A 25196-nucleotide genomic window follows, 5' to 3' on the forward strand; every position below is an offset into this window, starting at 1 on the left:
CTGCAGGGGGACAGCCTGCTCCACCATGGTCACCATGGGCTGCAGGGGGACAGCCTGCTCCACCATGGTCACCATGGGCTGCAGGGGGACAGCCTGCTCCACCATGGTTGTCACCACAGCCTGCAAGGGAATCCCAGCTCCGGCGCCTGGAGCATCTCCTCCCCCTCCTCCACTGACCTTGGTGTCTGCATTCCCTCACATATTTCTCAGCCTCCTCCTCTGGCAAAACTACTGTGTGCTCCCTTTGTTTTGATTTCTTCTTAAATATGTTTTCACAGAGGCGTAACCACTATCTTTAATTGGCCCAGGTTTGGTCAGTGGCATGTCCATCATCCTAAGAGCCAACAGCAATTGGCTCTGCTGGACATGGTGGAAGCCTCCAGAAGCTTCTCACAGGAGCCATCTTTTTTGCCCCCCCCACTTCCAAAAACTGGGCCAAGCAAAACCAAMACATCACTTCACACCCAAACCCTCTCCTCCCACTTTGGTGGGGGTTCTGTGCAAGCCTGGCAGCAGAGAACCTTGGGGCTGTGGACTCCACCCCGAAGGTGCTGGGCTGGGCCCTGTCCTGGATGCTCCTCCAGATGCTTTGGACAACATTGTCACTTCCTTCTCTCAAGTTGCCTTAGGTGGTTTTAACTCACAGTTCAGRGTTTCAGTCAGGAGGCCCATCCAGAGTGGCTTCAGTGCTGCACCTTCCTTATACCCCTTCATATAATTGGCAAAAGTTGTTCATAAAGATGTTTAAGCCATAAACCATAACATTTCAGTCTCTGACAGAGACCATGTTCCTTCCTGACACACTCCCCAGATGATGATTGCGTACCCAGGGAGGGCAGATCTGCAGGGTAGAAAGGCTCTCTGAAGTGGCCAGAGGCCCAGTGGTCAGTGGGGTCCTTCTTCGTGCTCTTCCCCTACTCCTGTGGCCTCTGCCATGCTGACACACAGATGGAGCAGCACATTGTCGTGCCCATGACTGAGGCTGGTAAAGGTGCTGGGGCAATTCACAGCCAACTTCTAGCACCCCCGTGAGCAGAGCCAAGACTTTTGTCAGCAAGCAGGTCTGCAGAGAAACCTGGCAGAGGCTCAGGCAGCCAGAATTTCACTGAAAAATACATTGCATCCCATGAGCCCCTCTCTGCCTCCCCCCACCAAGGGTTATATTGAAAACAACAAATTTGGAGCTTTTCTGGGCTTAAAAGATTACAGTGTGATTAGTGTGGTGGCGAGAGCAAGAGAAGCCCTCGCTGCTGTTGGAGCAGAGTCCTTCCTGGGGGCCATGAGGCTGCTGGGGACAAGGGGACACAGCAGAGGCTCTCTTCAAATTGATCTCAATTTTTTTTGATGGATGGCCAGATGAACTGTTTTATGTGTTTCTTTCTTCTTATGTGTCCAGCTTTATGCATTATTTTGGGGACGCTTCAGAGAAAGAAAGTGCCTTGGTCCACTCCAGGGGCTGTGCTTTTTCCTTCATTAACCATTTTTGCCAGCACCTCCTCTGACTTCTTGGGTCATGGAGAGCATGGATGGAGACAGGATGTGGCCCCATGGRTGTGAATGAATGTGTGTGCGAAACAGCTGAGTGGGAGAGGTATCCACATTGCAGAACAAGTCTTAGGGCTAGAGGAACCCATTAAATTGAAATCTTACTTAATTGTTAAGATTTTCATTAACTTCTCCCCGCTGTCAGACATACAAGGTGGTTGATGCTGTGCCGTGACATCTCCCCCAGGGGAATGGGTGTCACCCCAGGCTGACACACAGTACAAGAATGTGTGCAGTGACGTGAGTCAGGACACATGACAGGTTTGTGATGGGGATTTCTTATGTAACACATTTCTGCAGAGGAAGCAAAGGCTGCACACAGGGGAGGTGCTGCACACAGGGGACATGCTGCACGAGATCTGTAACCTCTTTTACAGCCAGCATCAGAAACTATCAGATGGCTATTTACCTTTGGTGCTAAGCAATGAAGGCAATGAAGAAAGTTCTTTGGTAGCTTGAAAATGAACTTTGCTCTGTGTTGTAGGAGTTTGGCAGACCAAGATCAGCAGCCGTGAAAAGAGACACTTGAGGAAGGAAAGGCTGAAACAAAAAGGTAAATGTACAGGCTCAATKGACACACCTGATCTGGTTGTGTTTGTCACCCCTCCTTACACCCCAGCATCTTTCTGTTTGCTCTATTTATCATTTGGCAGCAAAATCCCTGCACTTACTGAGGCTGTTTACTTAAGAAAAAACAGCTTTGGGAGCTTTTACTTGGGAGCTTGCCTTTTACTCCATGCTGTCGTTAAAACATACAGTATTACCCACAGGGCTTTGAAAGCAGATGTCTGTTAGATCTGAGAGCTGCTAGAGGCTTGTGTCATGTGGGCTAGTTCCTTTTGCATGGCTTGACAGAAGTTTCCTGACAATGGATGTATAAAAACACATGTAACTTGCTCAGTTCCAAACAGGTTCTTTAGTCCAGGATTGCCCAGACTAAAWAACTATGACAGGAATACGCTTTTTTCCTAATGAGATAAAATGAAACAACACTTTGTGCTCACTCCACATTTTTCCTCCAGGGATTTCAAGGTGTCTGCCATGCACTTATGCCTATATACATTTCTGCTGATCATGTTATATGTAATAACCACTACATGAAAGCAGGTCATGGAATTAAGGCATTTGGGAGTATTTTCATTATCTGTGATAAAATGATCAAAATAACCTGCAAGTTTAATAGATTAGATAGAAGTCTGGATTCTGGAGAAAAGTGGCTGGATTGGGAGATGCAGCTGAATATGTGTGTGAGTTTGTTCACTGTCTGTAATAAGGCTATCTTTAAGTGCTCTAAGATGTTCTRTTAAAATTGAAGGGTAAGGGAAGACCAAATTTTAACTGAAAAATATACGGACATCTTGGGACAACYTTGTCTATCATTTGGATTATATAGAGTTAAATATCAAGAGTTTAGGTTTTTAACTCTTGGATTATCAAGAGTGTAAAGGCTTGAGGTGCTGAGGTCTCTACTTTCTCTCCAGCAAAGTGAATGGGTCCACATTTCTTTCTTCATGCCAGTTGTCCTGTTGTCATCAGTGGTGCCAGCTGCAGAACCACACAGGGTTTAACCTTAAGGTCATGCAGGCATTAAGGGCTTTGCTGACCCAGGAAAGGGAGCTCAGTTCACCAAGTCTCATTTGAAGCACCAGAAGTCCTTGGTGCAATCCTGGAGCCTGGCTTGTGCAGGATTCTGAACCCAGTGATCATATTAGCATGGGCATTTACAGGGTAGTGAAATCTGATCTCCTAGCAAGAAACCCTAACCCTGCCGGGTGCTGGTGGATGTTCTCTGGCAGGGGAGAAACAGCAGCATCAGCATTAAGGTATGTGAAGGTGGAGCTGATGTCAGCAGTGGTCTCCTCTTCACCAGAGCTCCTGAAAATGCTTTACTATTCTGAAGGTTGGAGTTATGAAACAMTTTAGGATWCCTTTGGAACAAAAAATGTTRGACATAACTGTCATTATTTAATATATTCATGTGCCTGACACTGATTTCTCTAGCARCCTTGAACTACCAGCATCCAGGAGGTTTGCTTTCTTTTTCCTTGGAGGTCCAGCTGTTCTCTTTCTCTCCCTTCACTGCCCTGGGTCCCCAGCTGGACCCTGGAGGCCTTGAGCTTCCCCTCCAGGGARGGATGCCCAAGGCCTCTGCAGCACCCTCCTTATCACATTGACCTTCCTGTTTTCTGCTTCAGTGTCCCATCCCAGGAGCTCTGCTTCGCTGTCAGCATATCTAAATAGTTTCAGTTGGAAATAGTCATTACATCTGATGSGTTTAGATCAGGCTTTGTTCTGCTGTCTCTCCTGTACAAACACTTCCTTGTAATTAAAAATAATGATCCTGTGGTAATKTTTATTCCTGAGAAGATCCCAGCAGAGCATTCCTGGGTAACTCAGCGGCTGAGCCAGCCTTTGACTGGGATGAGAAGGGAGCGGTGTGGCCACTCACAGAGGACACCAGTGGCGGTGGAAAAGGCTCTCTCTTTGCCAAGGCAGAATGTGGGACAGTGCTGAAGGGCTCAGGAGCCCTCCGGGAAGAACCAGCACCCTCCAGGTCTGAAGATGATGTTTTCTCAAATGTAGGTGAGTGCTGACATTCAAGTATTACCGAGGGAAAGCTTCACTAATTGCTGTGTCCTTATCAAAGTGTATCCCCCACCGACACTGATCCTGCACACACAGTGTTGTCCACCCCTGGGACCCTGCTAGCTGTCATTTATTTCYCAGTAATGTGAAAAGAAGGGTCCTCATGGCAGGAATTCCTTGTGTTATAGACTACATGCTGGGTGCAAGCKGTTTCCTATCCACAGGCATTTAGTATTTGTGTCCTTTAAAGCCAAAGCTTTGCCTTCTGAGGATGCTCACACATGGATTAGGCTGCAGGTTGTATCCATGTGTGTGTGTCAAAGCAGGATAAGGCAGGGTATTCCTAAATCAAAAGCTTTTGACTACATTCTCAGTGATTAACTGAGCGTGGTGGTTGGATTAAATGGTATGTAAGGCCACATGGTGACTCACCTTCAGCATGAGCAATCCAGTACTCTGATGATCCAGAAAATGCTCTTAGGTTGCCCTCACATGAGTTGCCTTCTCTGYTAGAGTCCTTTTCTTATACAAAGTACAGGGTTGATGGGGGAGGACATTGGTTCCRTTTTTACTCTAATGCTTTCAAAAGRMCAAATTCAAACACATGATGCCAGCAGTGCATAAAGGGGACATCAGTTCARATGAGTGAGGAATTTAAGTCCAGAGAAGTGCCACGCTGCTGTGACATGCACGTTGAAAGGCTGTGAAGGTGTACAGGGTGATGGGGCTGACTCTCTTTGTGCATAAAGGTGATTTCTCCTTGCTTGATTCTTGTCAGCAACAGCAGTGGATGCAGGGTTGGAATGGAGAGAACATGGAAGGGCTGAAATGCACTTGGCAGTGTGAGGTAGAAACTCCTGTGAACATGACATCAGATTTTGGGTTACTGTTTGTTTGCWTTTTAAATGTTTGCAGGAACATGGGATATTGCAGATGTAAAATCCTGTCCTGTGACCTTTGGAACATTGTCAGATCTCTCCAGGGATTTAGGTGAGTAGCCTCTTCTATTTCTATCTGAATTCTTCTATCACTTTCTTAGCTGCTTGGTGTAAAAGGGCTCTCAGTGATCACATACAGGCCTTCTCCCCTGGAGCCACATTTCATTAGTCACTCTCCCTTGCAGAGCTTGCTCACATCTGCAATCCAGCACACCAGTGTTTTAGGGAGTGACATTGGAACCTTTCATTGAGTGCTTTCCAAACTCGAGTTCTCATCTTGGAATAAATAAAAAAAAAAGCCTCCCCTGCAGATTCTTTCTGTTAGGTTGACTCACACAGAAGGTTTCTGTTGTGTTCTGATAAGCAACAAATTCAGAGAATTTCAGACCGAGGGAGGGAGGGAGTGAATGTGCAGCTTGGAAAGGCTGTGTTGGAGGCTGCCTAGCCAGCAGTTTCCCATCCAGCACAGTGAGGGATTTTCAGCTTGAGTCTCTCCACGTGTGGCCTTGAGAAGGAKGGAGCATCTCCTTGTTTTGCATTGAGTTAAGCCTTGTTTCTGGCTTTCACTTTGCATCTTTGCAACTGTGAGTCCTCATTGATTGACTCCAAGTGCCCCGGTTCATAATTCCCTGCCTACCAGAAGCTCACATTTGTTTGAAAGTTCAGGCTGGATGATGATCYAGTCTGGTCCTGAATCTTTTAGAGATGCTAAAGGCAAGCATAGATACATATAGAAAGACCTCTGTGCACAAAATAGTGTGTGTGGTGTTAGCCAGAATTCTGAAATTAGCTTCTAAAGCCAGATAAGACAATTAATATATTACATGCCATATTTAACCATTTGTTTTCCAATACTTAAATCAGTGGATTTAAGCAATTCCTAATGTACAAGTACTCAACAAGGAGAAATACTCGTTAACATCTACATTTATCCAGCAAAAAATCATGCTGATACACAACTGGCTAAACCACAGAGTTCATTAGGTAAAAGGAAGAAAGGGAGAATCAGAGATGTGAAAAAAAGCCCCTTGACTTATGAAAGATGTGAAGAAAACCTGAGTCTGTAATGTACAGGCCTTAGAAAGGGGCTAAAGGGAGTCATTCAGGGAGGTGAGTGAATCCCACTGGTTGCTTTAGTTACTGAAAAATATCATCAAAACAACTTTTTCCTCCAGCAGCTTTCTTTCACCTGTGCTCTTTCATGGAGCATTTGATTTGGTAATTATGGATTTCTGTTAGCTTGAGCAGAAGCCCTCTCACTGAAGGTGGTGGGAGTTGGAGCTGGATAAACTGGATGAGGCTTTTGTTCTGCAGAAATGACAGCTCCCTCCTTAGGTCCCCAACAGAGACCTGCCAGAAGTTTACATTTCTGAATATTGCTAGTGTAGCCATTCCCGAGTGAGTTGTTTTTAATAACTTATGCATGTAGTGTCCTCGTCCAGCCTTTGTTAATAAATCCACTGTGATGAGCAGCATAGATTAATGTGTGGCTTAAATTAYATAACATCCAGGCATCGTGACACAGCGAGCAGACAGCGGCATGATTAATTGGTTTTAATAATGTGAATATACCTATGTGATWATCTTTCAAGTTTGGGATTTGTTTTTTTCTGGTTTAATTTTTTAACGAAGACACTTTCCTATGTGCAGATAACATGAAGAGTAAATCATCTGAGGACAGTCCTTCCAGATGCTGTTGGCACAGCAGCTCAGCTTTCCTCCCAGCAGATGATGCGTGGCAGGGGCAGGGTACGTCTCTGTCTCTTTGCTCTTTTTCTGTGTACTAATGCAGGAACTCTCTTCAGTCCATTCCCTAAGCCTCACACATCAGGGTCCACTGAACCAAAATGTGGCTCATTTACTGGTCAGGGAGAAATCCAGTGTGGGTCTGGTTTTGAGCAGGTGCCCAGAGCTGTGTGAGCTCAGTCAGGGCAGCAGTTGTCCATGTGGGACCCTTGAGAAGGGCAAGAAAGTTCATTTTATTTATCTTTTTCCTCAGAAGACAAGGAAATARTGCAGAAGGTACAGTCTGTTTTGGTGCATCCATACTGGTGCAAAGTGTCATTAGAGCTGCTGGGCAGCAGCAGCAGCTCTGGGAGGCTGACTGCAGGCACCCGTGTCCTCTTGCCAGCAGTGGCTCCGCTATCAGCTGCGGGCAGATAAGACAGGAACAGGGCAAGCACAGGGCGATCCCTCCCCACACCCTGCAGAGAGCGGCTCAGGGACTTCCTGAGCCAGRGGCAGCACCGTGGGCTCTGCGTTTCAAAAAGCCCCACGTGTTAGCAGTCAACTCAGATTACTGAATTTGTGAAATGAGTTCGAAGTTGTGCTTGGTTTTTGTAGCCGAAGCACTGCGTTTYCCTCCCTCCCGTCGCTGTGTGGGAAGGTGGAGCTGAGTGGCCTTTCTGGGCAGCCTCATCCTGGGCTCAGTGGGGCGGCTGCGGGAGAGCTGTGGGAGGACAGGGTGCTTCCTGAGCTCCGTGTACCTTTGCCAAAGCTTTCCATTTCCTTGGAAAGGCCCTGAACCCCACTGCACTGTGGCAATCAGGATTTCAGTCTTTTTATGACCAGTAATGGAGTTTTTTTTAGTTTTAAAAGAAAGGCAAGCATGGGTCCTGAGTGGCTGGAACAATTTGGCATGAACAGTGTGGGTATTAGATGACCTTTTCTCTTGACCTTTTGGTCAGGATCAAGTGAAGTATCTATATATACCCGTGTTGTTAGGGAGGCCTTTCCCTGCTGCAGGAATGATGTCTGATGAGCTGAGCAAACCTCTTTGTGCTCTAGCTGCTCTGATTGCTTAACTGCAGGAGAACCCAGAGGGGTGGAATGCATTAAGGAGAAAAGATTGTGGTTGTCTTGCTTCTCTGCCCAGCRTAACTGAAGCTCTGCAGCAGATGCATCATTTTGGCTGTGATTTTATAAATAGCACAGTTTGATTAAAAAAAAAAGAATAAAAACAAAACCCCAACAGCATTCCCTTCCCTTGGGGATGTGTTTCTTTACCCCTGCATTGCTGCAAAGGGTGCCTGGCCCTTTCCAGCTCCAGAGCCCGTCTCGCCCTCCAGGATGGAGGGAGGCAGTGTGGGCAGCCCTTCAGCAGCRTTCCCTTGGACTGCATTTAGCACATGTCGGACTTGGCACACTCTGGGCTTGATCTGCAGTTGCAAAGGAAGAGCTGTGCTATTGGAGTACCCTGTCTGTCTGAGAGTAGAACCATAGGAGCAAACTGAGCGTCTTGCTTCGGCAAACATCGGAGGATTCTGTCTGCCCTACAGCTTGCTTTTTTGTCCTGGTAGGTTTTTTTTCCCTTTGAATCATCAGCCTTGATATTGATGCAGGGGAGGGGAGTGTCATGAACGTGTATTCCCTGAATTTAGATGAGGTAATGGTTGGCATTAAGGTCGGCGCTGCAGGCAAAATGAGCTCTTAGACAGTTGAACTCGGCCTGTTRGCTCTTGCAGGCTTGGGAACTAAAAAATAATGCCATTCATAGCCTAAATTTGAGCYGGGGTCATTTTATCAAATCCAGAGCAGTATATGTAATGAGTCTTTGTTCTGTGCTGGGCTGGTACAGCYGAAGGAGCTGGGTGCTGGACTCCTGCCTGTGCCCTGGCTGGTGGAGCTGCCTTGGCCAGCTCCTTGCTCCACATCGGGTTATCTTTTTGTGAAGTACCAGCAATAATAACACCCTCACTTACAAAAGGCTTGAGGCTTAAATGTTGGCACAATGAAAGCATGTACACATAGAGGGAGAGAGGAAGTTAGTGGTAAAGGGAACTGGGCAGTCACTGAGATTTTGGAAGATTTAAAAGACTATCAATCATGCTGGTTTCCAAACAACACACTGCTGTGCTGACATTCATTAATACACAAGGGAATTGGTGGTTAATTCAAAATTATTGTCATATCTGGAGTCCTGTGTCCATTTCTGRGCTCYCCAGTACAAGACAGTCAGGGATATACTGGAGCAGGTCCAGCCATGCCTGTGTATGGGCACCTAATGGGGTCATTGCCTGTGGTTGGCCCACAGAGTGGGGAAGAGGCAATGGTTAAGAATTTCCACTTATCCATAAGTGAAAGCTTKTTCTTTATGGTGAGAGTGGTCAGGCAACTGAACAGTTTGACCAGAGAGGTTGCAGACTCTCCACCTTTCAAAATATTCAAAACTCTAATTGTTACATTCCTGATATACCTGCTGTAGCTGAGCCCTCTGTCAGCTGTTGGGTGGGACTACACAGTCTCCAGAGGCCCCTTCCTAGCTCATTGATTCTGAGATTCTCATTCTGTCATCAGTCATTGTCTCTGCATAGTCAAACAATTAGTCCTTAAAAATCAAAACTTTTGTTAGCTGTGGGCATTCGGTGTCTTGGAGTTGAATCCACATGGTCAGCACTGATGGCTGCAGTCACAGCAATCCCACCAGCAGGCTGAGGTGGCCAGGACTCTGCCATGAGGGAAGGGGGCTCCAGAGTGGGAAGCTTTTTTCATCAAYATTTTTCCCTGCTCATCATTAGTGTTTGCATATTTTTCATTCCTGTCACAAAGAGAAAGAAAGGGGACTGAACCTCTTCTAGTCCTGGCATAATTCACTTTCTCTTTGAGCCCACAAAATGCTCAGCTTTTGCCAGGCATCTTTCTTGCTTCTTCTCCTGGCTGTTCTTGATCTTCGTGCCTCTGCCTTGGAAGCTGCATTTGCATGTGTTTCCCAGTACTCCCTTTGTGTACCTGTGCCACTAATCTGTCACTGTSTCTCTGGTGACATTTATGTACTTAGGCTTTGCTGTCCCACAGAACACATTGCAAGCTGTGGCTGGCTTTGCTGTTATAAAACATGTAACCCACACAGTGCAGCCGGCTGGGCTGTTTTAGAGCMCTTGTGTCTGGTTCCAAGGCAAGCCAGTACTAATTTTATCCCGTGCATCTGCTTCCAAGTGCAGCAGACCTGCACTTCAGCAACAGCGCGGAGCTATCTCAGAAAACCCCACGCTGCTTTGCAAAAGCAACGTGTCTCATGACCATGAGAGTCACTTTTTGCTTGTGTCTTGGCATCTTCACAATGATCTTTCTTGATTGTCAACGCAAAATTTCCCCAGAATGTTAAGAAAATTCCCATGTCTTCCAAGCCTGTGTCTCCTTACTCCCAACCTTCCTTCTGTTCCGGGATTAAAATCAATTTTAATTCCCTTGGTTTAAGGGAATCAGTAGCCTTTTTTTCCATTAAAAAAAAAATCTTCAGTCTGGGGTTTATTTGATATTTTGCCTCAACTAAATTATGCTGAAGGAAGGTGCCAAATAMGGGATTCCTCCACCCAGCAACTAGTAGCAATAATTTTGACCTACAATACAGAAATGCAAGCTTTAGATGGGAAATTATCTGCCCATTTCAACTGAATGTATTACACTTGGTCTACAAGTGATGACTTGGCAAGGGTTTTGGTTAGGACTGTGTTCATTACACAGCCAACTGCCCTTTGCAAAGGGATATGYTTCCTAGAGCAGCCACAGAAAAACTCAGTACCACAGACAATATGCAGCCTACTGAGGGGTTTGCCCAGCTAGATGAACCTCCCTTAGGTTTCTGCTGCCCATCTTTAGRGACAGCATGCCAGGAGAGATGCTGGTAGATTAGAATCCAAATGTACAACTCTGGATTAGAAAACTTTTAATCCCCTTCTAGGTGACACAGCCTGAGTTCTGAGTTTTGCTGCAGTACTTCCCAGTTTCGTTTTCCAGGCCAGATAATTAGGTTCAGCCTGTACAGCACTGTACTCCACCCTATCTATCAGCAGGCACAGAGAACTTGCTGATTGTCCCCTTTGACCAATCCCTGCTGCTGTGGGGCCCTGTTTGCCTGCTCCCCAACACCCCTCAGAGTGCAGCCATCTGCTCCCTGTGTGCTCCTCATTACACAGGAGAGAGACTGGAGAYSAAGGGCATTCAGGGAGCTGGTGCTGGGATGGAGCACTTTCTGCCTGCAGAGGTGCCAGCAGTCTCCCTGGTTTCTGAAGACACCTTCTGCATTGTGGTTTTCAGGATCTAAAAGTATTTTCATTCCATGGGATACATGGAAAACAATTCGGCCTTGAAATGCATGCTGCAAGTGTTTGCTGCCAACAGAAAAGTACAGCTTTGTCTAGGTGGAGTTTGCTGGAGGGCTGAGGTGGGTTGCAAGCAAGAGCTTAGATGGAAAATCACATTTAACAGCATTGCTTTTGTAAAAATGAACAGCAGGAATTGCCAAGATGTTGGTCTGTATTGGTGTTGAGAGAGCTATCACCTCTGTCAGGGTTTAACCCACATGAGGAGCAGGGGGATGTGATGCTGCATGGCACATTCCTTTTAGTGTTTATGTTCACAGGAATTACTGATCAGTTTTAGCCTGTGAGAGAATTGATGCCCCAAGAAGAATCAGTTGCTGATTTAAAAATACTAGAGAGTATTCAAAGTTTAAAGACACTGTGGGAGATGTCACTGTAGAGGGGAAATATGCTACAAAAGAGGAGAGATTCTAAGCCAGAGCTTTGGGATAAGTACCTTTAATCTGATTTCCCCATCAAATCCAGCAAATTTTAAATAATCTTATACTGCCCTTAATTTTAGTCTGAGTTGATTTTAAACACCCCTGGGACACAATGCTTTGGGAAGAGTAATTCTGACATGAGGCCAGGTCACTGCTGTCTGGCCAAGTTTTATGCCCACATATGACAAGGGTGAAGAATCAATGTAAGCCCAGAACTATTTTCACATTTTAAAGTACATACATAAATGCACATTTTGAGATRTCAGAAGTTTAAAAGATGAAAAGAACAGCTGTAGCTTTCTGTGTATTAAGTTATGGTCTGTTTTGCTTGCACACCCATGAGAGCATCCATCAGCAGAGCTGCTGCCTCGCAGCTCAGGAGACTGAAATCTATTTTGGACTGGAATTTTATTGGGGAATGCATTCAAAATTAGTTGTGCCTTTCCCTTCTGAAGAAGGAAAGACATATTGCCTACATAGAGGGCATGGATTTTAAACTGAGAAACTTGAACAATGTTTATAATCATGTTTATAACACTTGGCAGTAAACTGGTCAGAGCAACTTTTTGGAAACAGTTTTCTTTTATCATTCCCAGCATGCTTTTGGTTTTGGCCCTGCTTCAAGTAGAAGTTTTTCCATCCGGTTTGGGATTTTTTTTGAAAGAGAAGTAATCAGCTAAGAGTTATTATTATATATTGTGTTTTCAAAGTCTTTCTCCCTGTTAGGATAAGATTTAAGATTGTTACATTCAAATTGTCAAAAAAATAATCAAGTAGTCCTTTCAACATCTGATGCTCTTATCTGCTTTTTTGCACCTCATTCAGTTTGGRTGAAGGAATGAAATTGGTCTATTTTGCCTTCTTGCCTGAGGGTAGTTTGCCAGTGCTTTGTGGAGAGGCAGCTGAGGGCTTGAAGCCAGATTTTCAAAGGTACCAGATGCTGACAGATGCAGAAACCAAAAAGATTTTGAAAAGTTTTTTACCTAGTCCCCATGAAATGATCAGAATTGATGCAGGGTAGGTATTATCTACTTCATTTAGACTTGCATCTAAGGGAGGTTTGGAAATCAGTGCCGGGATGGTGCTTTTCTGGCTTACATTCAAGAAAAGAAAATAGAAAAGGAAGATGAAGTTTAGAATGTACTTGGTTCTATTTTTTTTGTTAAGAAAACACCAGTGAGAGCAATAATGAATGTACAAATCCTTTGCTAATATTACTCTCCCTTACAAATAATTTTCTAGAGCATGGTGTGTTGCAGTGAATGGAAGAGCCTGCTGTGTCTGCTCATGTTTCGGGATATGCCTCAATCCTTCTCCATAAAATAAAAAGGAAATATTTGACAAGCCACATTATTAGTTTTGCTTTGAAGTGTGGGCCTGAAGGGCTTTTGTTTCCATATGTTTAGTTTTTCTCCTGTACTGGAGAGTGCAGTCACTGATTGTGAATTGGTAGTCAATGTATATATCTTAATACATTTCTAAAATAAATTTGTAAATGTTTTAATACATTTAAGATATGCATACACCTACATCCAGACATCACACAGGCAAGCAGGAAGATGTCAGGTATTTTTGCAGCATCTGTGCTACTCAGGTGAGGTATGGAAGAATTGAACATAACTCATTTGTATGCATGACTTAATAGGTGACCCTTCAGTGATTGACCTGGACTCTGACTGGAAGGCTCCCACAGAAGAGTGGGGAAATTGGACAGGAGATGAGGAGCAACAGATGAGGGACGAGAAGAAGGTGAGGCAGTCCTGTTGATGGCCAAGGGAGACCTGCTCCTGGGGTCAGTCTCATCCAGGTGGGGTCTCCAGTCCAGTCCTGGAGCCAGGCTCCTTTGGTTGTGGAGGCTTTCTCATGCTGGGAGGAAGTGCTTGGCACGATCACTCTCTGTGTGAGATAGCTGGAGGTGGGGGACACACTTGCAGAATGAATGAGATGGGTTGGGGGGTTGGCTGGTTGTGGGAGTTCATCATGCAGGTAGTATTGCTGGCCTAAGTACCAAACCCTGCCTGGGTGTTTGCACCMTGCTGCTGCTGACCTTCTCAAATACCCAGGCCTTAAAAGAGGCGTGGAGTCCCGAGCTGACACAGCCTTCACAGCATCTCGGGCAGTGGAACATATTTATTTGAGTTTGCTGATAAGAAGGTTTGGTGATAGTGATACAGTGGTATCTTGGGTGGAGATGTAGAAGCAGAAGTCTTGCTGTTTAAATGCTTTCTAGAAGCCTGGGGAAATGYTCCCCTCGGGCAGCAGAGGGAAGAGCATGCTGAGGTTTTTGCAAAGAGCTGACGTGTGCACCTTATTTAGAGAGACAGCCCTGCTTGTACACTGTCAGCACACACGCCTGGAGGTAATCTGATTGTTAACAAAATTAGCTGTCCCAGGACTCCTCTTACAAAATCTATGATGCTTTCAGGATTTTGCAAAAGGCAAAGCAGGCATTCATTTCTGCCTTTCTGGGCTCGAAAGCAAAACACAGAGGAAGAAGAAGAAAATGGAAGTGAAGGAGGCAATGGGTGGAGCTGGACTGGGCCATGTGAGTATTTTGTATTCCAAGAACAGTGTTTGATTTTCCATGAGCAGAGGGGGATTCTTCTCTGCTAGGATGACCTAAGGGAGACTTTTCTTCCTCTCTGGCTTCTGGCTTTCTCTTCCCTTTTCTCCCTGTCTTCCCATAAAATGAAGTCCTGAGCACAGTGAACAGTGGAGTTTTGCAACATGGTATTCCCTAACATATTTTCAAAACCCTTTGATTTTGCAGTACAGAATGTTGTGCACTAAACTTGGAATGCATACGCCTAAACAATTTTTCATCCATGATTAAAGCCAGATGCAYTCCAAATTTGGTGTACAATTGGACTGTGTTTCATCCGTAGCTGAAGGTCACCCAGAGATGTTAAAGGTRATGAAAAGGTGGTTCCCAAAAGTCTGTGAAGAGAAAAGAGGCAATTCTTACACCAATGAAAAGCTTATTGAGAGAAAAATGTCTCACAATGAAACAGAGAAAGACTGTAGGGAATGTCAGTTCATTTGAGATGGGAAGTGCARAGGAACACAGTGCTTACTGGAGTTTGGACCAGCCCTTGCCTGTGATTGGTGCTCAGTGAAATGAGAAATTGTGGAGGGACCACCCCCCCCGCCAAATGTCCAAAATGTCCAAATTGTATTTCACAGAATATATTTTTCTGGACACGTACAGCTGCTTTTTTAATTTTTTAAATCGTTTGTCTTGCCCTCTCATTGTCTCTCATGATCCTTGGGACAATTTTGCTCCTGAACCTCCTGATGCTCCCATTTTAAGGGAAAGGTTTTAACTACCTCACTGAACACAATCCACATAATCATTAGGATACCCTATCAATTCCCAGAGTGCTGCYATGCCACTCTCCCTCTTGCACATCCAATTAGTTAGTTTAGTTTTGTATGCAACTTAATGAATAATTAACAGTGCTGTTCAGACTCTTTCTTCAGACAGCATTGTTTCTTCTGWCATGCTTACAATGGGCCAGCAGAAGCTCATGTTGCATGTCACCCACAAAARCTGGTGTCTGGTGCCCCAAATCTGYTGTGCAAGCTCCATCCTTCAGATGGACACAAAAAAAAATGAAATTACTTATGAAGCCTGACCAACAAAGTTGCTCATCACACTCCTTGTGCTACCTGCAGAGTTTCTGTGGACTCTAGTCATTTAGCAGTCACTGGGACATCTTACTCTTCAGTGACACTACATAAGGACAGTACTTTTATCTCAGTATTTCTTGCTGCTCTTCTGTGCTCTGGGGGAAGCAAGGGGAAAAATGGTAATGAAAGACAATTTCAACACTTTGATCCCCTCTAAAACAAATAAATAAGAGGTAGGCAGATAACGTGATATAAAAATTGTCCTGAAGTTTCTTGAAATGCCCCATAATAATGACATTTTCTCTCACATTTTGTACTTGCATATGCTTCGTTTAACTCATATGCTTAGTGAAGCATATTGTTTCAATTAAGCCCCAGCAAGGTTTGCAAACAAGAAWGGAAGAAGGCCCAAGGGACTTGATATCAACAAAACATAGCAGTGATGCAGTCTGTGCTCCCTTCAAAAAATCCTTGGACATTGCTAATAATTCACCCAATAATGGTAAGTGATTKTTTTTGCACATCTGATAAATTTTCAGGATAATGTGTAATCTGAGAAGTGTTCACAAATACATTATTAAGTGAATATGCAAAATGCTTCTCCTTTAGCTGTATGTGTTAATCCTTTGAGAGGTTCTGTATTACTCAGAGGCTTTTCTGTGACAAGTATCTGTTTCTGCTCCTCTCAGASTCACTGAGCAAAAAACCTAAAGCTACTATTTAGTAGCTTTTTAGCTATTTAGCTGTTGTCACTAATTATTTAGTAACAATAATTTTCACCCAGCACTTTTCAACATGCAACAGAAGCAAATGTAAGTATGAGTGAGTCAGAGCCCACTAAAAACATTCAGAGTCCTCCCCATGACTTTGAATTACCCTTGAAAGTTGGTGGCCCTTGTAAATCACACCTAAGAACCCTTAAATACCCTTCATCAGGTAAAAAGCCAGCAGTTCTCAGGGACACCATTGCACGTGGAAAGTTTGTGCACTGGCCCCTGTTGTTTGTATGGCAGGTGTATCTGGAAAAAAGGAGAGGAGGAAGAGGAAGAAAATGAAGAAAGAGACTTGAGGGAGCTGTGTCACTGCCGGAGTGCCAACCCGATGGGGCAGACATGCCTATGAGCTGCAAGGATTCTGCTTTCTGAGATGCTGCTGAGCCCCAGGCAAAAAAAAGGCTCCAGGAGACCTCCCAGCGAGAGGAAGAGGAGAAGAGGAACAGTGAGGCAGAGAGCGTGAGTGTGTGAGAGAGAGGATAGAGGGAGCAGGCTGTGCACAGGAGGTGGTTTTGAAACAGAGTGGCTGTTCATTACAAGCTGCTGCCCTTGATCAAAAGCTGTTGAATGGGGTTTGATTGGTTGCATTAAGTCCTTTCAGTTTTTTGCTGTCATGTTGTTTGTCAACTTGTAGTGTTCTATGCCATTGTAGAAATAGTCGGGCTGTACCTGACTGTGATTGTACTTTGGTCCCATGGAGGATCCACCAGCTAGTCTGGTCTCCTCTGACATTTGTGCAGAGGTGCTCATCGACAGACTAGTAATGTACGGAAGGGAAGCACTGTTCAGAGACAAAGGGAGAATAACATGGATCATTCTCCAACCTCCTAACTCTTTTAAATCCGTGGTGGCTGCTATTGTCAGAGTTTTGCCTCTTACCTTGCCATAGTTATAATTTTTACCCCASATCAGACTAGCTTGTTCCTCAAGGGAACATTTCTAAAGGAGGTTTTAAACTTGTTTGGAAAGATGGTGTAAACCCTTTTTTCTCCCTGGATTTCATGGTGGGCTAAAGTTTAAAATTTGTACGTCCAAAGCATGTTGCATTTGTATTTATAGTAGACTGAGGTAACTTTTTAAAATAATTTTTATTAATCTGATGTTTTTATCATTTTGTCACTTGAATATTCTAATATAAACTAAATTTGTGAATGAAGTTTTTAAAAATGTCAGTATTTATTGAAGTGTGTATTTCTCTTATTCAGAGGGCTCATAGTACTGAGGAGAGAATGTGTTACAATTGAATATTGTGGTTTATAAACAATGCTGAACTGACACCACTAAAAGCAGAAGCCCTTTTTCCCTAGAGGAGCTGCAGCTTTGGTGATGGTTGGGGGGGGCGGGGTGTTTTTTCAGATGGTCCTGAGTCTGCCTGACCCATCCCAGAAGTGCTGCCTTGAAGGATGAGATAGTGTTTCTCAAATCTCCATCTGCATTTGACTGTGTGCCTTTGGAGRTGGTGCGAGGTTACTAATGCATGTTAAATGTGTGCACATTTGTAGGCTTAGGACTGATGCTGTGGAACTTTTCACTAGGWCAGTGAATAAGCAAGGATGTCCGTGGCTTTACATTGCCACCACTGCAGTCCTGTTTGCACCATGGAGCCAGAGGAGAACTCTGTGCCATTGTATTCCTGATCTTAGCTTGTATGAGCTTTACCTGCAGATCAACCCTTTTCCCTGRTGGCCTTTATCTGTTGCACAGCAGYCAAAGCAGCTGTACCCTTCAGAGAAACAATTAACTGCAGCAATGTATCTATGTTTAGAGTTTAGCTACTATATGTTGAAGGGCAGTTCTCTTGTGCTGTGATTTTTGGGGTAGTAACCTGTACTGTGTGCCCTGAAATTTAGCACAGCAGGGCTGTTTCAGACAGGCAGGGGAGGGGTAATCTTAAGCGATGCCACTTAGCAACCCACTGCCTAGAATCTGCACATCTTGGTGTTTGTGTTTCAGTATAGGCGAAATATTGGCAGTTTATGAACGGACTGAATAGACCAAAGAGCTTTTATCTGGAAAGTAACTGGTTTGGAGCAGATGCATAACAAGAAAATACATTGCCTCACTGGAGGAACAGGTATAGCAAGTTCAAGGATTTAGAAGATGTGCTAATGAGTATGTGGGTAATGAGCAAAGTTCTGCTATCTCTGAAGCCACTGGAAAACTTTCATTGACCTCATTGGGGCCAGAATGTTGTCCAGGGTCTTTGCTTAGCATTGCCATCCAAAAAAGAAGGAAAGAAAGAAAAGAAAAGAATAAATAGAAGCTAACAAGATTGGTGGACTACAGATTTCTTCTGCTTTTTTCTCTATATCTGCTTGTAAACTTTTTGATGTCTTTGTAATTATGCTTTATTTCAACATTTTTCAGTATTTCAAATGTCACTGTTTCTATAATAAWAAAACTAAAACTTTTGTCCAAAGCCCAACACTCATGAGCTTTATTTAATTTGTATGTGTGTGAGTAAGAGCATATGTTTTTGGCTAGAACCATTCAATTCTCAAGCTTTTTCAAGATAATATAATTTTTTAAGAGATTCCTTTCATCTGAACTCTTCCATGTTTGGGAAATCCTCATGACACGCTTTTCTTGTTGGGATGAAAGAACAATCCAGACTTAGARCACTGATGAGTTGACTGTGGTGCTTATGACAAGCAGCAGCAAATTACTTTACTGTTTTTCTGTCAAATTCTTAGTACCCATCTGTCTGACTTCAGTGATCCCTGGAGACCTGCATTTTTCTTCTAGCTCCTCTGTTCCACCTCTGGGAAGTCATCACAGTAATACAGATGGGCTCAGTAGTTTACAGGAGCACRCTATTTAATACTACACTCTAATAAAGAAAAAAAAATACACTCCTACAGCTAAATATTCTTGATCATACGCTTTCCTAAATAATTGAAAACCACCTTTTAGGGCAAATTGGGTGGCAATGTACAGCATGCTTGAGTGATTCATCTGTTTTGTCAGCACTCAGGAAAGGGATATGTTGGTGCTGCTTGTTTGATATAGCTGTGGCAATGCCTGGAGCCTGCCTGTACCATGTTCCCCAGCTGTGTTGCTGCATGGGCTCCCAGGGATGTAAAAGTATTCTTCAGTGAGAGAACTAAGGTTACAAAAACAACCAAACCAAAACACAAAGCTCCGAGCAACTCTGTCAACTTCAATTCTTTCACTTCCTTGTCATCAGAAGCTGAAAAAGCATCCCACAGCTTAATGAATGGTCTCTGCAGATGCTTTGAAAATCAGACCTTTGAGCTCCTTCAGAAACTCCCCTTCATCAGCATATGTTCAGGTTACTCCCTGGTTTCTGTYTTTTTAAAACAGAGGCTGTGCATATCATCAGCCTGCTCTGCTGCTCCTGGCTCCGGGAGGGTCAAATGAATGTGCTAGATGTGCGCATTCTCCCAGTCTCTGTTCTTTGCTATTTGGAGACTATTGTAAATCCTCAGACAGAAGATTCAACATCCCCCCAACACRCTGAAGCATTGCTTGAGTTATAACTGAATGTTATCCCTTAGAAGAGTAAATCCAGAGTAGTACTCTCTGGTCATTCAAAAACCCRGTGTAGTCTAATTGCCAGTTAATGGACCAGGTCCAGCTGGCACCCCCTGCCTTTTCCCTAAGCAATTTATTAGCTGCTTARGAGGCACTTGCCTTAGGAACAGCCAAAAGCTCTCCCTGCGCCTGCAAATGGCCCAGCCACTGGAAATCAAGCCTCTGGTGCAGCCACAGTGTGGGAGGTGGGATGAAGTGTGGCTGGCAAATATCTACGATCTGGTTAGGGGCGAGCAATTAATTGTTACAGCAGCAGCTGTACATGATGAAATACATGGTTTTAAGTTTCCACTTTCTCTTAACTTCAGTGAGCTCTATTTTTGTAATGATGCTCTTTCTTGTGGGCAGCCTCTTGAAGGTGGAAGATTGGCTATATCCCTAATAATAGAGCCATATCCATATGTGAGGAGCCCATAGTATCACGAGCATCAAGATGTGGCTGATTATGTAACTGACAAACTCCTGACCTACAAAGTTGTGTTTACATGCATGCAGACAGCAGGATAGAGATGCAGAGGCTGAAGATTTGCTTCACGTTCAAACCATGGTGTAAAACTGCCAGGGTTAAGAGGGGCAACCGCAGAGAGGAATTTGGCCTGCTGCTCCATAATTATCCATAACTGATCATTGTAATTGTCTATAATTATCAAGGTCCCACCCAATCTGCAGATTGGTGGCACAGCCGACATGTGTATGAGCTGACTAGCAGGTAGACATGCTAATTGCCTGGCAGGCAATAATTTCTTTACTATGCTTACAACATGGGCCTACTCTGTAACACTGAGAATTTTCTAAGAGTAGCTGGATCTTGCGAGGTGAGAGCGTTTTCAAGTCATGTGCCACAAAAATCAGATATAGGAAACTTTRTCCTTCTTTAATTGTACTGAACCAGACCCAGGGATCTTTTCAAGGCAAAATGAACTTTCAAGTATGTGCCATCCCTGACGTTCAGCCCTGCAAATGTTCCTTCAAAGGAAAGGTCCCCCTGTAGATTGAACAGACACTGTAATGAATTGATCTCAGAAACAACTCCCTGTGTTTTCTGGGGTAAAGGCCACTATAAGAGTAATGACCGCTGTAAGGCCACTGTAGGAGTAATTGACCCGTGTCATCCCATCAAAAGAATATTAGAAATTGGGTAAACTTTATTTTCTATCTAACTTTGATTTCTCTTTGCATGCACGATTTYCCATTGGTGGTGGTTCTGTGCAGTGCACGTTACAGACACACATGATAAATGGCTTTATTGAGCTCTTCTGACAGCAACTGCTGCATGCCACAGTGTCCCTCCTGGATATCTGCTGGCGTCCTGAACTGCAAACCCCATCAAAGAGCCAATGTGTAAAGAAATAACAACCACCACAAAGCAACTTCCTGCTTCCCTGAGCAGGTAGTGCTCAGGTCCTCAGGCTCCTCCTGTTCACCCTGCCAAGATTCATGGAGAGGCAAGTCCAGGCTGAAGGCTGGAAGGGGGAGGCTGCCAGCGACTACAGGACATTTTCTGTTTTCAATGCTCACTGTTCATGTGAAAGCACTGAGATATTTGAAATTGCAAGTACCATTTTAGTTCATGTTATTTTTAGACATTTTCATAGCTCCTCAGCTGTGTGGAGGCTGCTATAAATGAACCACAGCTCTTTTAGTTTAGCAATTTTGATTCTCCAAATGAAGACAAGAATTTTTATTCAGTGTTTGTGATTTAGAAAATCCGAGTGTACAGCGAGTAACCCAGAAACACAGACMTGGGCTTAAAGAAATTTTACATCATGCTGTCATATTTTAGCTTATTTTCTAACCCTGACTTTSTGATCCATCTGTTTTGAGTTTAAAAGGTCTGGAACTGAGTTAAACTGACTCATACTGGTAAAAGATAATGCATATTGTTAACAGCAATCAACTAGAACAAATAGTACAGAAGCTTGGAACATTACATTAGGAATCACAAAGTAAAGTTGATTAATTCAGTAAACAAGAGTAAAATTCAATAACCACAAAACTCATTGTGACACATTCTTTTTACTTTCTTACCCCTTTCACAAGGAACTGCTGATCCTCCAAATTAGAYTGCTTTCCTGCAAAATTCATCTTGGAGAAAAAGGATGGTAAAATTTGTTAATGCTGACTTCAGGATATCTATGATTTTACTGTATGAGTCACCAAGAGGAAAGTTTCCCCCTGACTAATTTATATGAGGGTTTTTTTCCCCTCATTGATATGTTAATKCTTTGCTTTTACTCTAGCACATTCTTATCTTTTTTAAGGAAGCAAAAAGTCAATCCATACTTTCAGCCTGGGTATTTTTCACACCTTCTGCACCAGTTTTATGGATTTTTCTAAATTCTGTTAAGGGGATATAGTGTTATATATTGCAGTTTCTATGTAAAGCTATTACTTTCTTGGTGATGTTGAAAAACTTTGGTTTTTTTAATTTAAAAATGGTTGTTTAGTATGGAAAGTAACTGAGTCTGAGAGGCTAAGTAACCTTTTTTTTCTTTCATTCTAGAATGTAGAGTAGTAGGCACACACATAAAGTTATAAGAAAGTAAATAGCAGTGGCTTGCTCCTTCCCTCATACTCAAGTGCCTCCCATGTGGGATGGAAGAGCTCCAGCATTTCCTTTTAATTGCCTGGCAAAAAAAGCCAATGGTCAAGAGACTCCTTGATGTTCCTAGAACTCTGAGTTACTTTGAGAACTTTAGTGGTGTTAGTCAGATCAGTTCATCTCACTGTGCCGTAGTTTCTCAACCCCAATCAGGACAATATTTTCATCATAAAGTGATATGAACTCCACCCAAGGTTATATATGGTTATCAGTTCTGGGTTTTTCTTCCCACAACAGAGCAAATGCTGAAGCAGAAAGGCACCTTATTCTTCAAAATATTGCCATCCTGCCAATAGTTCAGTGCATCTTCTAGTCAAGGATAGGCTGAARAACAGCACAAAAGGGAAAAACTATGKTATTACAAAAATTAGCAGAAAACAGTCTTAGTGCTGCATTGTTTTGGCATCTTGCAAGCATTGCACTTTAAACTTTTGAAGAAGTTGAAGCCTGGTCTCTCATTTACCTGATCCTAGCTGCTYTGCTGTCACTTTATTAAAATATGATTATCCAAAACTAATTTGTGTTTGGTAAAACATTGCCAGGCCCTCTCAAGACAGAAGTGCAAATCTCCTGTCTAGACATGGGTTTTGAAAGCCYTGACTAGTTTGGCTAATGAGGAACACCATAGTATCAAATCCTCCCTACCTGCTGAGAGGGAAGGAGTTAAAATGTCATGCTGGTAAAGGAATCCCAATCATTCTTTTGCAGCTGCTTCTTTCTTGTAGATCTGTGCAGAGCTTCCTGCTCTTACTGTTGTGGATGCTTTGGTCCTGCATGCCATGGCTTTTTGCTAGTTGGGAGCAAGTTATATCACTAGTACTCTGTCTGAGATTTTGCTCAGGCTGTCATGRCTGTAAGCTGAGCCCCTCAGAGTTTTAATACATTTAGTTTCACAAATCCTCTTTGAACTAGCAAAAAGGAGAGAATTAAGGCTAAGCGAAAAGGAAGTGTCTTGCCTGAGGTCATCTGGGCTGCTTGTACCATGGAAGAACTGGAATCTTTTGCAGAGGGTAGGGTTAAAATCATTAACCTTTTATCTCTTCCCTCAAGTACAAGAAACAATGCGATYATTCTCAAAATACTCTTTCAATCTTTCTTTTTCTTTTCGAAGGGAGGAGAAAGTGGAGAGGTTTTTCTATGCAAATTCAATAGTTCCACATCAGCCTATCCTGCTGTGGAAAGCTTCTTTGTGATGTTAAATGAGATTCACATTATTCTTCCCAGATCTTTGTTGTTTGCAGAGTATAAAAAGCAGTGAAGCTCAAGGGAATCGCATCAATTTTTATTCTGAGTCTGGCTGACAAAGATATGAACACTTAATTAAGACTTCTTTCATCTCATGAAAATAGCCCTGAAAATCTGAGCATGAAATGAGAGCTGCCAGTGGTTTTAGTGAAGGCAGTGTCCAACTGCAAGATTTTAAAACACCTACCCTCACAAATCATTTGAACTGGGAGSGGGATCTAGGTGCTTCCGAGTGGATGTCCAAACTTTGAGGGAGGGGCTCCCGCTTTCACTTCTGACACATTCTAATCCTGTGAATTCCTGTTTCACACAGGGACAGACCAACAGGAAGGAGAATCTCCCAGCTCCGCAAAACAATGTAATCAATTCAGGCATGCATGCAGCAGGAATAGCTGGCTTAGGCTTCCCAWCATGCCATCTGTGAGAAAACCGATTTTTAAAAGGACTGATTGCAACAAAATACATGGGGTTTTTTTTTCCATGGATGCATGTATATTCATTAAAATTAGTCCCTTCTTGCTATATTAAATCCGAGTGTTGATAATCAGGCATCTGTACACAGGGCTGAAAACCTTAGGAGCACTAAAGAAACAAACAATAGTTTACAATAGGATCATTAAAGCCATCTTAGCAGCACTTACAACATGTTTATTCAAAAATTAAATATCCCCTAAGGAAGAACAACACCAGCTATGGAACTCTGGGGATTTAAAATARAAAGGAAGGTCACTTTTAAAGCCCTTAACTAAATAATTTCAAACAACTCAGCAACAGCTCACATTTAAAAATAGACTAAGAAGCTAAAACAAAAAATGTGTTAATTGTACAATCTGGAATGTATCAAAAGGACAAGCACAGTCACCCTCATTACCTTCTCATTGTCCAGAGTGAAAAACCTCAGTATTAATACTGACATACATCTTGGTGTATATATGCACAGCAAATATTTATGGTTCTRTGAGTGTCTCAGACTGCACRCTGCCAAGAAGGAAATACTTGCAGCTGCAAGTAAAAGGTTAAAATAAACTGTGAGCATTTCTGTATCAACAGCTCAGATCTCCAGAAACCATTGGGTCAGGGCAAGTTTATAGGTCCTGCTCCATGTGGGAACAGGAGACTGTGTGTCTAAGTGGTAGTGAAACTTATCACATACACATAGGAAGACAGCACTTGGATTTATACTCATTATTTCTAACTAATGTATTAAAAAGTGCTGCACACGCAGGTTTTGGTGGAACTAATGAATTATTTCCATAACCCACTCACCATCAGGGGTTTGAGTGGGGCTTGGGAGTCATCAACAAAGTAAGGCACTTCTGTGGACTAAATTTCACCTCTTCTGTTTTCCCAGTGAGGCAGATCCTCTTAGCATGTAACACAATCTTAATATTATTYTTTAATCCAAGGAATTAACACAAAAGAACAGCAAAAGGGTTCACGCGAACTAAACCTTCTGCAGCACTGGGTGAAGTTCAACAAAAGCTGAGGRATGTTGGCAGTACCTCAAAGCAGCCYTCTTCAGGCTCTGCCCAGGTGTTGTGGTTTAGGAATGGTACTCCTTAATTCAGGACTCCCACCAAGACCTTCCAAAACCTCACACTAGGCTCTCTCTCGCTCCCCCTTTCCCTCCCCTTTTCGGCTGCAGTGGGATGGAGTTGAGAACTGGAGGCACAATATACTGGAAACATCAGTGAGATAAAAAACCTGCCCCCTCTCCCAATACACACTAGCAGTCAGCTTCCTCCTCTGTTTTCTCCACAGGAAGAAACCCTTTTCTCTCTGTTCCTGGCAATGATCAA

The 25196-nt window shown here is 43.4% G+C and overlaps 1 protein-coding gene across 1 annotated transcript in view; it reads left to right on the forward strand.

The window, feature by feature from the left end:
- Positions 1–18435, forward strand: part of LOC130589190 (uncharacterized) — a 38687-nt gene extending 20252 nt beyond the window's left edge. The window contains exons 8-15 of the mRNA XM_057390402.1: positions 2030–2098; positions 3913–4128; positions 5047–5121; positions 6720–6818; positions 13238–13341; positions 14018–14137; positions 15595–15724; positions 16236–18435. Of these exons, the coding sequence (XP_057246385.1) occupies positions 2030–2098; positions 3913–4128; positions 5047–5121; positions 6720–6818; positions 13238–13341; positions 14018–14137; positions 15595–15724; positions 16236–16291 (869 nt within the window). The 3' untranslated portion in view covers positions 16292–18435. The remainder of the gene's footprint in view (positions 1–2029; positions 2099–3912; positions 4129–5046; positions 5122–6719; positions 6819–13237; positions 13342–14017; positions 14138–15594; positions 15725–16235) is intronic.
- Positions 18436–25196: the final 6761 nt, after the last annotated feature.

The sequence above is a fragment of the Malurus melanocephalus genome, unplaced genomic scaffold, assembly GCF_030028575.1.
Source record: "Malurus melanocephalus ecotype Western Australia unplaced genomic scaffold, MMel_1.1 scaffold_26, whole genome shotgun sequence".
NCBI classification, from domain to species: Eukaryota; Metazoa; Chordata; class Aves; order Passeriformes; family Maluridae; genus Malurus; species Malurus melanocephalus.